Source organism: Pseudophryne corroboree, chromosome 1 (assembly GCF_028390025.1).
Source record: "Pseudophryne corroboree isolate aPseCor3 chromosome 1, aPseCor3.hap2, whole genome shotgun sequence".
Lineage (NCBI taxonomy): Eukaryota > Metazoa > Chordata > Amphibia > Anura > Myobatrachidae > Pseudophryne > Pseudophryne corroboree.
The window spans coordinates 1,138,509,921-1,138,524,532 of NC_086444.1; the positions used below are offsets into that span (position 1 = coordinate 1,138,509,921).

The window sequence follows — 14,612 nt, forward strand, 5'->3', positions numbered from 1 at the left end:
TGTGTTTGTTTTTATTGTGATAAATATAATGTATTACTATATCTGTAGTGTATGCGTAGTTCTATACAGTAATCTATAATTCCATTCCATCCCTTGTGTGGCCAGAGCCTGCAGATCAGCACTGGAATACACCAAAGGAAGTCTGGGCATTTTTATTGATCTTCAAGCAAAAGAAAAGGAAGCGAATGCCTGGCTAATGGCTGGGAAGATCTATTACATTCTGGAACAGACTGAGCTGGTGGATCTGTATATTCAGGTCAGTGTAAGGACATTGGTCTGGCACAGCAGGGGTATGGTAGCTCATAGTTGATTACTGGAATACTGCATACTTTATAGCTCATAGGGGGTCATTCCGAGTTGTTCGCTCGCTGGCTGCCTTTAGCAGCATTGCACACGCTAAGCCGCCGCCCTCTGGGAGTGTATCTTAGCTTAGCAGAATAGCGAACGAAAGAATAGCAGAATTGCGAATAAATAATTCTTAGCAGTTTCTGAGTAGCTCGAGACTTACTCCTACACTGCGATCAGCTCAGCCCGTTTCGTTCCTGGTTTGACGTCACAAACACGCCCTGCGTTCGGCCAGCCACTCCCCCGTTTCTCCAGACACTCCCACGTTTTATCCTGGCACGCCTGCATTTTTCCGCACACTCCCAGAAAACGGTCAGTTTCCGCCCAGAAACACCCACTTCCTGTCAATCACACTCCTATCACTTCAACGATGAAAATTCTTCGTTCGGACGTGAGTAAATCTACTAAGTTTTGTGCTAAAATACTTAGCGCATGCGCGCTGCATACCATGCGCATGCGCATTTTTGCCTTAATCGCTCCGTTGCGAAAATCGGCAACGAGCGAACAACTCGGAATGACCCCCATGTTCCATGTGGTATAGTGTAGTATACAATGTTATATGTGCTGCTGATGTAAAAGTATATAGGCATCCTACACTGGAAAGCACGATACTTGTCTGAGCAACAAAGAGATCACCTATAAGGACCAGTGTTGCAATCACAATCAGCCAATCACACGCTGTTCGCCATCAGTGCATTTGCATTTCCATATATGAGTCTTGTTGCTGTTCTATGTGCAAGGGTTAAAGCTGACCCACCTCGCACCTCATCACTGCACAGTGCACTTTTACTTCTTGCTGCCTGGTGATGGTGACGGGTCCCATGCTGTGTGCCACTGCCACCATAGGCGTCGGAATGGGGTGGGCAAGGGGGCAGAAAGCCCCCCCCCCCCCAAACATGTCAGAGGCACAGGTGTGGGGAGGGGGAGCGCTTAGCCCCAGATCACTGCGGAGACTCTGGGGGTAATTCAGACCTGATCGCTCGCTAGTGTTTTTTTGCAGTCCAGCGTTCGCATAGTCGCCGCCCACCGAGGAGTGTATATTTTAGCTGTTCACGTGTGCGATCGCATGTGCAGCCGAGCAGTACAAAAAAACCTTGTGCAGTTTCTGAGTTGCCCAGAACTTACTTCAGCCTGTCCGGGGCCGGAATTAACGTCAGACACCCTCCCTGCAAATGCTTGGACACGCCTGCGTTTTTCCAACCACTCCCAGAAAACGGTCAGTTGCCAGCTACAAACGCCTTCTTCCTGTCAATCTCCTTGCGATCGGCTGTGCGAATGGATTCATTGTAAAAGCCATTCCATCCACGTTGTACCTGTGTGATGCACCTGCACATTGTGGTGCATACGCATGCGCAGTTCTGACCTGATTGCAGCGCTGCAAAAAACGCTAGCGAGCGATCAGATCTGAATTAGGCCCTCTGACTTTAAAACTTGTGCCGCAGCGTGCTGCCTCATGTCCTGTCCAGCTGGCTCTTCACAGTGGCATTACTGGGAGGAGGCGGGATGTCCCAGCAGGCGCAGCAAGGCCACGCCTCCTCCCAGTAATGCATCTGAGAGCCGCTAGGACAGGAGGACACAGGACAGCATGCTGCGGCGCCGGAGCTTTGAAGTCAGGTTCTCCGCGGTGATCTGGGGGGTAAGCGGTCCCCGCATGGGGTGGGGGTGGGGGGGCACCAAATAAATTTTTATACACGCCCCCCCAACCACAACACGTTCTGGCGCCCCTGACTGCCACCCATATGCAGGGCCGTAAACGGAAATCTTGGGTCCCCGTACAGTGACATCTCTGGGGCCCCCTCAGATGAGATAGATATATGTATATCTCCTATATAATAGCCCAGATCTGTGACTCTGTCCCTGTGTGTATAACGCTGGGAGTGGCTAGGAGCTCTCATTGGGTTAGCAGCAGGTCTATCACACCCAGTCCACAGCTGATTGGGCGAGAAATGCCCTCCCACACAGGTTGCATCCAATCGGAGGCTCTGTCCTTTGGCTGCTGTGTGTTCCCAGAGCAGGATTAACAATGGGGCTGATGGAGCTGCAGCTCCAGGTCCACACCCCAAAATAGGCCCACTGCATCTGTAGCAACATACCCTCCAACAATTTATACATAAAAATCGGGACAAATTCGAAAAGGGGGCGTGACCACGTGTACAGTAGCATGGCCACGCCCCTTTTCCTATACTTTCAATGGAAGTTTGGGGAGCCAAAAAACGGTACAGACCATAAAAAAAAGGTACTGTACCTGCCAAAAAGGTACAGCCGGAGGGTATGCCACTGCATCTGCAGCAAGTCTCTGCGCTGTAGATAGGGAAAAAAAAAACACCTTTTACTGCAGCGTCCTATGGGGGTCATTCTGACCTGATCGCTCGCTGCAGTGCTCCGGCCCATGGCTGACAGCCGACGGCTTACGTTGCCTAGCGATTGACGCCATTTTGTGGCGTCACACGCAGCTGCTGCGACCAGGGCAGCGCCAGGTAACTCCCAGCCAGCTGCAGGAGCTGCGCTGGCTCAGAGTTACTCTTCAAGTACAAAAGCATCGCCACTGTGCGATGCTTTTGTACTTGTGCGGGGGGCGGCCTGACATGCGGGGCGGACTAGCCCTGTGCTGGGCGTCCCCCCGCATGTCAGTGTAAGTGATCGTAGCTGTGCTAAAGTTAGCATAGGTCTGATCAGGTCGGAATGACCTCCTATGTCCTGCTGCCAGTCCGCCTGCCCCTTCTAGCATCAACATTCTCCACTCCCTAGCCGCGGCACAGGTGGAACAAAAGCTGCTGCGGCCACGGCATAGATGTGCATGAAAGTTGCGCAGAGGAAGGCTTTCATAGCCCTCCCTGCGCCGTATACTGTCTGAGCCCCGGAGCCTCCTCTGCGCGTGATGTCACAGAAGTGCCTCCCTGACACAGCCGTGCCCAGATCCCCAGACTCCACAACACAGCACCTGGGCTGTCGGCCTGGAAGCCCCGAGATGGCTAATGTAATGGATAGAGTGAGTGATATCGCGGAGGGTAATGTCTGGACGCTGAATCAATGTAAAAGGTGACAGTGCTGTGCAGTGCAGTGGGTGTGCGATGGCTTTTACGATGAATCCATTCGCACTGCATAGCACTCTGACCTTTTACATTAATTCAGCGAGTCAGTCAGTTCTGCCAGCCAGCCAGTCACTATTGTTAGCACCAGTGTCCCAAGGCGCCGCATTACAGGGAAGTAGACGCACTAAATAAACTACAGCTCCCAGCAGCCCTTAGCGCCGAAGCATTCCGGAGCTAAGGGCTGCTGGGAGCTGTAGTTTATTGAGTGCATCTTTTTCCCTGTAATGCGGCGCCTTGGGACACTGGTGCTAACAATAGTGATTGGCTGCTGTGTGAGTCTCCGGGAGAGCCACTGCCAAAGGAAGGACAGCAGCCTAGCTGCTTCCAGGAGAAGCATTACCCGCCTCTCCCCCACTCGCAGTACCTCCGGGCCGCATCAGTGGCACCCGCACCCCCCCCTCCACCACCCACGGTGGCTCCAGACCCCCTCCTTCACCCGCAGCACACCTGCACTCACCCCTCCCCCACCCGCAGCCCCCCCCGCACCTGCGGTGGCTCCGGACCCGCAGCACCCGCCCCTCCCCCACCACAACACCAGCCCTTCCGCCACCCCCGCAACCACCCCTCCCCCACCCGCGGCACCCCCGGACCCCCTCCCCCATCCGCATCTCCCCCAACCACAGCACCTACTAGGTGATTCATCAGGCCCTGCGTGCGCTGTTCACACCGTTGCAATAGGCTATGACCCCTTAACCAGCGCACGCCCTTTGTCCGTGCAATATTTAACCACTCACACAATTATGATTGGAGGTAATACTCCATATAATACAAATAATGCACTCCACAAGGGTATGCAAGGGTTAAGGGGGCATAGCCCCTTACGACGGTGTGAAGAGTGCCCATAGGGTGCGTTGAATCACCTACTATATACATATATATATATATATATATATATATATTAAAGCGCAGCAGATTTTATGCTATATAAGAAACTGTTGAAATATATATCTTCCTCCCACACACTCCACAGTCTGTCTCTCCCCAATGACTCCATTACCATTCCCAGCTCCTCCAGCCCATCCCAAAGCCCTGTATCCCCTCACCAAACCACTCTTACCCCAGGAAGAGACCAAACCACTCTTACCCCAGGAAGAGACTGACCTGTGCTGCACTCCCCAGACCCGAACACCGCACAGCAGACTCTACTAGAAGAGGCAAGTGCAGGACACGGGAATCCTGGCCAGCGAAAGCTGCTGCCATGTTCTGTAACTGCCTGCAACAAAGCAGAACCCGGAAGAGCATACGCACACTCACGCCACACAGTTACTGAGTGTGAGAGGCTCCTGTCACACTGAAGCTGAACCCACACCTCCTACAGCTCCCTGCCCTGGACAAGACGGCTCACACCCCACCCGGATACTTGGGGATACCTGGGGTCCTTCTGATCCTTGGGGCCCGGTACAGTTGCCCCCTTTGTAACCCCCTTTCGCCCGGCCCTGCCCATATCAGTAGATGTGGTGGGCAGGCAGTGCTACAGTGACTGGACCCTCCTTCCTTTTCTATGGCACTGGCCAGTCTGTGACCTATCAGAAGTTTATCAAATCCTGTTTAACACACACAAATATAATGAAATCACATGTGCTGGGAACAGTGTACTAACAGCACTGCAATGGAAGTGTTTGTGTAGCCACATTTAGTGACAGTCCAGTATGATGATTCTCTGTATTATATCCTATAAGGTTAATAACTAATAATGTGATATGTAAAAGCTGATCATCATGTATGCTTATACTTTCGTGCCCATCAGCAAATGCCCAAGAATGAACATGCATGCTCATTTGTGTGAGTCACTATGTTCATATACAGTGTCTCATGGGCCCCCGCCAGGTGGCATGAAGAGGAGGGGCTAGGGGTGTGGCAGCTGTCAGGTGAGGAAGGGGGGAGAGCGTTGCACCTCCTCTCTAGGACCACTTTATGCACTGTCTACCTGTGTGCACAGTTACATGAACACACCCTTACTGTACTTGAGTAACTTTAAACCATGCTTGCCTACCTGACCCTCTCCATGAGGGAGAAAATGCTCTGTTCCTGGACTTTCCTGGTAATGTATGATTGCCATCACCTGTGGTGAAACACCTTTCTTATCAATTAACTAGCTCACCACAGGTGATGGCAATCATACATTACCAGGAAAGTCCAGGAACAGAGCATTTTCTCCCTCATGGAGAGGGTCAGGTAGGCAAGTATGATTTAAACTGCCCTTTCTCTTCCCCATCCCACTCCACAGGGGCAAGACAGCGTAAGTGCCAGAATAACACAAATCTGAATAGAAGCACATTCATGCAGGATACGCTATGTAAACTGGTGTCATGCTCACTCATAAGAACCTATATCAGGGGCGGCCAGACTTTTGGAGTCGGTGATCTACTGTGAAAGCTAAAAAGCTTTTGTGATCTACCTAGGAGGAATAATAGCGCGCGCCACAGATGCGCGCGCAAAAAAAAAGCGTGGTATAACAAAACGTGGGCGTGGTATAACAAAACGTGGGCGTGGTATAACAAAAAAAAGGGACGTAGCCTTGCTGCGCGGAGTGTAATGACTGCCTCACACGAAATAACACATTGGCCCCCACAGGTAAAAACCTCAAACACATATGCCCCCTCAGTGCCAGATACACATGCCCACACAGTGCCATGTGCGCCCCCAGTGCCAGATACACATGCCCCCACAGTGCCATGTGCCCACAGTGCCAGATATGCCCCCACAGTGCCAGATATGCCCCCACAGTGCCATGTGCCCACAGTGCCAGATATGCCCCCACAGTGCCAGATTACAGATATGCCCCCACAGTGCCAGATATGCCCCCACAGTGCCATGTACCCACAGTGCCAGATATGCCCCCACAGTGCCAGATACAGATATGCCCCCACAGCGCCAGATTACAGATATGCCCCCACAGTGCCATGTGCCCACAGAGCCAGATATGCCCCCAGTGCCACATATGACCCCACAGTGCCAGATTACAGATATGTCCCCACAGCGCCAGATTACAGATATGTCCCCACAGTGCCAGATATGCCCCCACAGTGCCATGTGCCCGCAGAGCCAGATATGCCCCCAGTGCCACATATGACCCCACAGTGCCAGATTACAGATATGCCCCCACAGCGCCAGATTACAGATATGCCCCCACAGTGCCATGTGCCCACAGAGCCAGATATGCCCCCACAGTGCCAGATATGCCTCCACAGTGCCAGATACAGATATGCCCCCACAGTGCCAGATACAGATATGACCCCACAGCGCCAGATTACAGATATGCCCCCACAGTGCCAGATATGCCCCCACAGTGCCATGTACCCGCAGAGCCAGATATGCCCCCAGTGCTACATATGACCCCACAGTGCCAGATATGCCCCCACTGAGCTATGTGCCCACAATGCCAGATATGCCCCCATAGAAGAGCTCACCGTTGGTGTGTGAGGAGAGCGCAGCGTGCGCTTTTCCTGTCTGCCGCTCTGCCTCCTCAGTCTGATCTCCGGCGGTGACGGCAGCGTGTATGGCTCAAATCAGGTGCCGGTCCGCAAGCTCTCATTGGCTAACGAACCGGCACCTGATTTGAGCTATACACTCGGCCGTCACTGCCGCAGACCAGACTGAGGAGGCAGACAGGAGAGGCGCGGCTTCGGGTGGCTGGGCGGTGGATCGCGATCGACTGTTTGGCCACCCCTGACCTATATCCTCTCTCCACTCTCCCTCCATCATCCATGTTCCTTATATCTCCTTCCATACCTCTTTTCTTAGCCGTCTGCAGCATTCCTTTCCATGTTGTACATCACTTCTTTTTCACACCATCTTCACAACCTTGTGACTTTTCACCATTCCTATTCTTTATAACATACTCTGTTATATCTTCACCTTTTGTATTTTCTTGTGAGAACTTCAATACTTTGTTACTTTCCACCATATGTGGATCTCCTGGTCAGGTTGTCCAAGACTGTATGATTTTATTAAATGCATGAAACCTTTCTGAGTTAGGTATTGTTCATTTCCCAGGTAGCCCAGAATGTAGCTCTATGCACTGGGGACCCACAACTAGGAATGCAGCTGTATGAGGCTAGTGGAGACATATTCTTCAACGGCTGCAGCGACCGGAGTAAAGCAACAACCTTCTACCGGGTAATGTGTGAACTACTGTGGTTCAGCCCTGGGAAATATACACTACACCTGTAATATTTACTTTCAGTGCAACTTACCACATGTATCTTCTTGTTTCCCTGAAATTCAACAATGTTTTATTTTACTGTTTGTGAGACCATTTGTCCAATACTACCAAAGGTGATTATCGTTAGATATTAAATGTAACCATACTTCCTGATTTGTTAATTCCGTCACTGCGCCATGTATTCATTCTAGGACACGTCCTGGGTGAGTGGGGGATATTCATTTATTGGTGGGGTGATGGTGGGGACAAGTTCATTGATAGTAGAGGCTATTTGAGTTACTATTGCATCATTGTAATACCTATTAATTTAATGTGTAAGATGTATTCAATGCTGGGGTGATTTGGTAGCTATTCATTAAATGCGGGGTTAGTCTGGGAAAAAGGTAAATTTATTATATGCACTACTAATTTACACTCTCTCCTTCCATCTCTTACCCCTGCACCTCTCACTCTCTCTTCTTCCTTCTCTGATCCTGCTCCGCACTCTCTCCTTCCATCTCTTACCACTGCACCTCTCACTCTCTCTTCTTCCTTCTCTGACCCTGCTCCGCACTCCCTCCTTCCATCTCTCACCCTGCTCCTCTCACTCTTTCTTATTCCTTCTCCCACCCTGCTCCGCACTCCCTCCTTCCATCTCTCACCCCTGCACCTCTCACTCTCTCTTCTTCCTTCTCCCACCCTGCTCCGCACTCCCTCCTTCCATCTCTTACCCCTGCACCTCTCACTCTTTCTTCTTCCTTCTCTCACCCTGCTCCGCACTCCCTCCTTCCATCTATTACCCCTGCACCTCTCACTCTCTCCTTCCATCTCTCACCCTGCTCCTCACTCCCTCCTTCCATCTATTACCCCTGCACCTCTCATTTCCACCTTCCATCTCTCACCCTGCTCCTCACTCCATCCTTCCATCTCTTACCCTGCTCCTCATTCCCTCCTTCCATCTCTTATCCTGCTCCTCACTCCCTCCTTCCATCTCTTACCCCTGCACCTTTCATTTCCACCTTCCATCTCTCACCCTGCTCCTCACTCCCTTCTTCCATCTGTCACCCTACTCCTCACTCCCTTCTTCCATCTCTCACCCCTGCACCTCACTCCCTCCTTCCATCCCTCACCCTGCTCCGCACTCCCTCCTTCCATCTCTCACCCCTGCTCCTCACTCCTTCCTTCCATCTCTAACCCTGCTCCTCACTCCCTCCTTCCATCCCTCACCCTGCTCCTCACTCCCTCCTTCCATCTCTCACCCTGCTCCTCACTCCCTCCTTCCATTTCTCACCCTGCTCCTTGCTCCCTCCTTCCATCTCTCACCCTGCTCTTTACTTCCATCCTTCCATCTCTTACCCCTGCTCCTCACTCCCTCCTTCCATCTCTCACCCTGCTCCTCACACTCCCTCCTTCCATCTCTCACCCTGCTCCTTGCTCCCTCCTTCCATCTCTCACCCTGCTCCTCTCACTCTCTCCTTCCACAGCTCATCCTGCTCCTCTCTCCCTCCTTCCATATCTCACCATGCTCCTCGCTCCCTTCTTCCATCTCTCACCCTGCTCCTCGCTCCCTCCTTTCATCTCTCACCCTGTTCCTCACTCCCTCCTTCCATCTCTCACCCTGCTCCTGACTCCCTCCTTCCATCTCTCACCCCTGCTCCTCACTCCCTTCTTCCATTTCTGACACTGCTCCTCGCGCCCTACTTCCATCTCTCACCCTGCTCCTCACTCCCTTCTTCCATCTGTCACCCTACTCCTCACTCCCTTCTTCCATCTCTCACCCCTGCACCTCACTCCCTCCTTCCATCCCTCACCCTGCTCCGCACTCCCTCCTTCCATCTCTCACCCCTGCTCCTCACTCCTTCCTTCCATCTCTCACCCTGCTCCTCACTCCCTCCTTCCATCTCTCACCCCTGCTCCTCACTCCCTTCTACCATCTCTCACCCTGTTCCTCACTTCCTCCTTCCATCTCTCACCCTGCTCCTCACTCCCTCCTTCCATCTCTCACCCTGCTCCTCACTCCCTCCTTCCATCTCTCACCTTGCTCCTCACTCCCTCCTTCCATCTCTCACCCTGCTCCTCACTCCCTCCTTCCATCTCTCACCCCTGCTCCTCACTCCCCCCTACCATCTCTCACCCTGCTCCTCACTTCCTCCTTCCATCTCTCACCCTGCTCCTCACTCCCTCCTTCCATCTCTCACCCTGCTCCTCACTCCCTCCTTCCATCTCTCACCTTGCTCCTCACTCCCTCCTTCCATCTCTCACCCTGCTCCTTGCTCCCTCCTTCCATCTCTCACCCTGCTCCTAGCTCCCTCAATACATCTCTCACCCCTGCTCCTCGCTCCCTTCTTCTATCTCAAACCCTGCTCCTCGCTCCCTCCTTCCATCTGTCACCCTGCTCCGCATTCCCTCCTTCCATTTCTCACCCTGCTCCTCGCTCCCTCCTTCCATCTCTCACCCCTGCTCCTCGCTCCCTCCTTCCATCTCTCATCCTGCTCTTCACTACCCTCCTTCCATCTCTTACCCCTACTCCTCACTCCAGGGGCGGATTGGCAACAAAAAGCGGCCCTGGAAAAATTTGTACTAGTGGCCCCACATGGGCAGCACCAGAGGTGTAAGGTCTAGCCATGGGCCATGGCAGCAGCACCCTCCCCCCCAAGACTTTCCAGATAGTGGGCATGTCAAGCATCATGGGGAAGTTAAAAGGAAATAAAATTAAATATTATGAGCACATTATATGATACACCTTCAGAATTTAGGAAACTATATAAATCTTTAGAAAGATATATTTTCTTGCTTATTACACCAACCATATCCCAATTACTATTCACTCAATCTTATATGTCAGCCAAGCAAGCAGACAGAGCATACACTGGATCATCTGCAATCACAGGCTAAGTGGCAAAGTAATTTTCATACATGCAAATTGTTTGGCATCTTATTCATTATGTCTATAAATAGGACCACATGTCCTCAAACAAAACTGGCCCCACGGGTACACCGGCCCACCGGGAATCTTCCCTGTAGATCCTATGGCCAATCCGCCTCTGCCTCACTCCCTCCTTCCATCTCTCACCCCTGCTCCTTACTCCCTCCTTCCATATCTCACCCTGCACCTCGCTAACTCCTTCCATCTCTCACCCTGCTCCTCGCTCCCTCCTTCCATCTCTCACCCTGCACCTCTCCCTCTCTCCTTCCATATCTCACCCTGCTCCTCTCTCCCTCCTTCCATATCTCACCCTGCTCCGCGCTCCCTTCTTCCATCTCTCACCCTGCTCCTCGCTCCCTCCTTTCATATCTCACCCTGCTCCTTGCTCCCTCCTTCCATCTCTCACCTCTGCATCTATCACTCTCTACTTCCTTCTCTCACCCTGCTCCGCACTCCCTCCTTCCATCTCTCACCTCTGCATCTATCACTCTCTACTTCTATCTCTCACCCTGCTCCTCACTCCCTTCTTCCATCTCTCACCCTGCTCCTCACTCCCTCCTTCCATCTCTCACCCCTGCTCCTCGCTCCCTCCTTCCATCTCTCACCCCTGCTCCTCACTCCCTCCTTCCATCTCTCACCCTGCTCTTCACTTCCCTCCTTCCATCTCTTACCCCTGCTCCTCACTCCCTCCTTCCATCTCTCACCCTGCTCCTCACTCCCTCCTTCCATCTTTCACCCTGCTCCTCACTCCCTCCTTCCATCTCTCACCCTGCTCCTCACTCCCTCCTTCCATCTCTCACCCTGCTCCTTGCTCCCTCCTTCCATCTCTCACCCCTGCTCCTCGCTCCCTCCTTCCATCTCTCACCCTTCACTTCCCTCCTTCCATCTCTCACCCCTGCTCCTCACTCCCTCCTTCCATCTCTCACCCCTGCTCCTCGCTCCCTCCTTCCATCTCTCACCCTGCTCTTCACTTCCCTCCTTCCATCTCTTACCCCTGCTCCTCACTCCCTCCTTCCATCTCTCACCCTGCTCTTCACTTCCCTCCTTCCATCTCTTACCCCTGTTCCTCACTCCCTCCTTCCATCTCTCATCCTGCTCCTCACTCCCTTCTTCCATCTCTCACCCTGCTCCTCACTCCCTTCTTCCATCCCTCACCCCTGCACCTCACTCCCTCCTTCCATCTCTCACCCTGCTCCTCACTCCCGCCTTCCATCTCTCACCCTGCTCCTCACTCCCTCCTTCCATCTCTCACCCCTGCTCCTCACTCCCTTCTTCCATCTCTCACCATGCTCCTCACTCCCTCCTTCCATCTCTCACCCTGCTCCTCACTCTCTCCTCCCATCTCTCACCCTGCTCCTCACTCCCTTCTTCCATCTCTCACCCTGCTCCTCACTCCCTTCTTCCATCTCTCACCCCTGCATCTATCACTCTCTCCTTCCATCTCACCCTGCTCCTCACTCCCTCCTTCCATCTCACCCTGCTCCTCACTCCCTCCTTCCATCTCTCACCCTACTCCTCGCTCCCTCCTTCCATCTCGCACCCTGCTCCTCACTCCCTCCTTCCATCTCTCAACCCTGCTCCTCACTCCCTTCTTCCATCTGTCACCTTGCTCCTCACTCCCTCCTTCCATCTCTCACCCATGCTCCTCACTCCCTTCTTCCATCTCTCACCCTGCTTCTCACTCCCTCCTTCCATCTCTCACCCAGCTCCTAACTCCCTTCTTCCATCTCTCACCCTGCTCCTCGCTCCCTCCTTCCATCTCTCACCCTGCACCTCTCACTCTCTCCTTCCATATCTCATCCTGCTCCTCTCTCCCTCCTTCCATATCTCACCCTGCTCCTCGCTTCCTTCTTCCATCTCTCACCCTGCTCCTCGCTCCCTCCTTCCATCTCTCACCCTGTTGCTCACTCCCTCCTTCCATCTCTCACCCTGCTCCTCACTCCCTTCTTCCATCTCTCACCCTGCTCCTCACTCCCTTCTTCCATCTCTCACCCCTGCACCTCACTCCCTCCTTCCATCTCTCACCCTGCTCCTCACTCCCGCCTTCCATCTCTCACACTGCTCCTCACTCCCTCCTTCCATCTCTCACCCCTGCTCCTCACTCCCTTCTTCCATCTCTCACCCTGCTCCTCACTCCCTCCTTCCATCTCTCACCCTGCTCCTCACTCCCTCCTTCCATCTCTCACCCTGCTCCTCACTCCCTTCTTCCATCTCTTACCCTGCTCCTCACTCCCTCCTTCCATCTCTCACCCTGCTCCTCACTCCCTTCTTCCATCTCTTACCCTGCTCCTCACTCCCTTCTTCCATCTTTCACCCTGCTCCTCACACTCCCTCCTTCCATCTCTCATCCTGTTCCTCACTCCCTCCTTCCATCTCTCACCCCTGCATCTATCACTCTCTCCTTCCATCTCACCCTGTTCCTCACTCCCTCCTTCCATCTCTCACCCTACTCCTCGCTCCCTCCTTCCATCTCTCACCCTGCTCCTTACTCCCTCCTTCCATCTCTCACCCCTGCTCCTCACTCCCTTCTTCCATCTCTCAACCTACTCCTCACTCCCTCCTTCCATCTCTCACCCCTGCTCCTCACTCCCTTCTTCCATCTCTCACCCTGCTCCTCACTCCCTCCTTCCATCTCTCACCCTGCTCCTAACTCCCTTCTTCCATCTCTCACCCTGCTCCTCACTCCCTCCTTCTATCTCTCACCCCTGCTCCTCACTCCCTTCTTCCATCTCTCACCCTGCTCCTCACTCCCTCCATCCATCTCTCACCCTGCTCCTAACTCCCTTCTTCCATCTCTCACCCTGCTCCTCGCTCCCTCCTTCCATCTCTTACCCTGCACCTCTCACTCTCTCCTTCCATATCTCATCCTGCTCCTCTCTCCCTCCTTCCATATCTCACCCTGCTCCTCGCTCCCTTCTTCCATCTCTCACCCTGCTCCTCGCTCCCTCCTTCCATCTCTCACCCTGTTCCTCACTCCCTCCTTCCATCTCTCACCCTGCTACTGACTCCCTTCTTCCATCTCTCACCCCTGCTCCTCACTCCCTTCTTCCATCTCTGACCCTGCTCCTCGCGCCCTACTTCCATCTCTCACCCTGCTCCTCACTCCCTTCTTCCATCTCTCACCCTGCTCCTCACTCCTTTCTTCCATCTCTCACCCCTGCACCTCACTCCCTCCTTCCATCTCTCACCCTGCTCCTCACTCCCGCCTTCCATCTCTCACCCTGCTCCTCACTCCCTCCTTCCATCTCTCACCCCTGATCCTCACTCCCTCCTTCCATCTCTCACCCTACTCCTCGCTCCCTCCTTCCATCTCTCACCCCTGCTCCTCACTCCCTCCTTCCATCTCTCACCCTGCTCCTCACTCCCTTCTTCCATCTCTCACCCTGCTCCTCACACTCCTTCCTTCCATCTCTCACCCTGCTCCTCACTCCCTCCTTCCATCTCTCACCCTACTCCTCGCTCCCTCCTTCCATCTCTCACCCCTGCTCCTCACTCCCTTCTTCCATCTCTCACCCTGCTCCTCACTCCCTCCTTCCATCTCTCACCCCTGCTCCTCACTCCCTTCTTCCATCTCTCACCCTGCTCCTCACTCCCTCCTTCCATCTCTCACCCTGCTCCTAACTCCCTTCTTCCATCTCTCACCCTGCTCGTCACTCCCTTCTTCCATCTCTCACCCTGCTTCTCACTCCCTTCTTCCATCTCTCACCCTGCTCCTCACACTCCCTCCTTCCATCTCTCACCCTGTTCCTCACTCCCTCCTTCCATCTCTCACCCCTGCATCTATCACTCTCATCTTCCATCTCACCCTGCTCCTCACTCCCTCCTTCCATCTCTCACCCTACTTCTCGCTCCCTCCTTCCATCTCTCACCCTACTCCTCACTCCCTCTTTCCATCTCTCACCCTGCTCCTCACTCCCTCCTTCCATCTCTCACCCCTACACCTCACACTCCCTCCTTCCATCTCTCACCCTACTCCTCGCTCTCTCTCCTTCCATCTCTCACCCTGCTCCTCACTCCCTCCTTCCATCTCTCACCCCTGCTCCTCACCCCCTTCTTCCATCTCTCACCCTGCTCCTCACTCCCTCCTTCCATCTCTCACCCTGCT

General features: G+C 53.4%; 1 protein-coding gene across 4 annotated transcripts in view; it reads left to right on the forward strand.

Annotated features, from left to right (window-relative positions):
• The window catches only part of SH3TC1 (SH3 domain and tetratricopeptide repeats 1), a 194,126-nt gene that overhangs the window by 172,823 nt on the left and 6,691 nt on the right, over positions 1-14,612 (forward strand). For all 4 annotated transcript variants that reach the window (XM_063924079.1, XM_063924088.1, XM_063924097.1 and 1 more), the window contains 2 exons: positions 106-256; positions 7,434-7,556. In XM_063924079.1, coding sequence (XP_063780149.1) covers positions 106-256; positions 7,434-7,556 — 274 coding nt within the window. The remainder of the gene's footprint in view (positions 1-105; positions 257-7,433; positions 7,557-14,612) is intronic.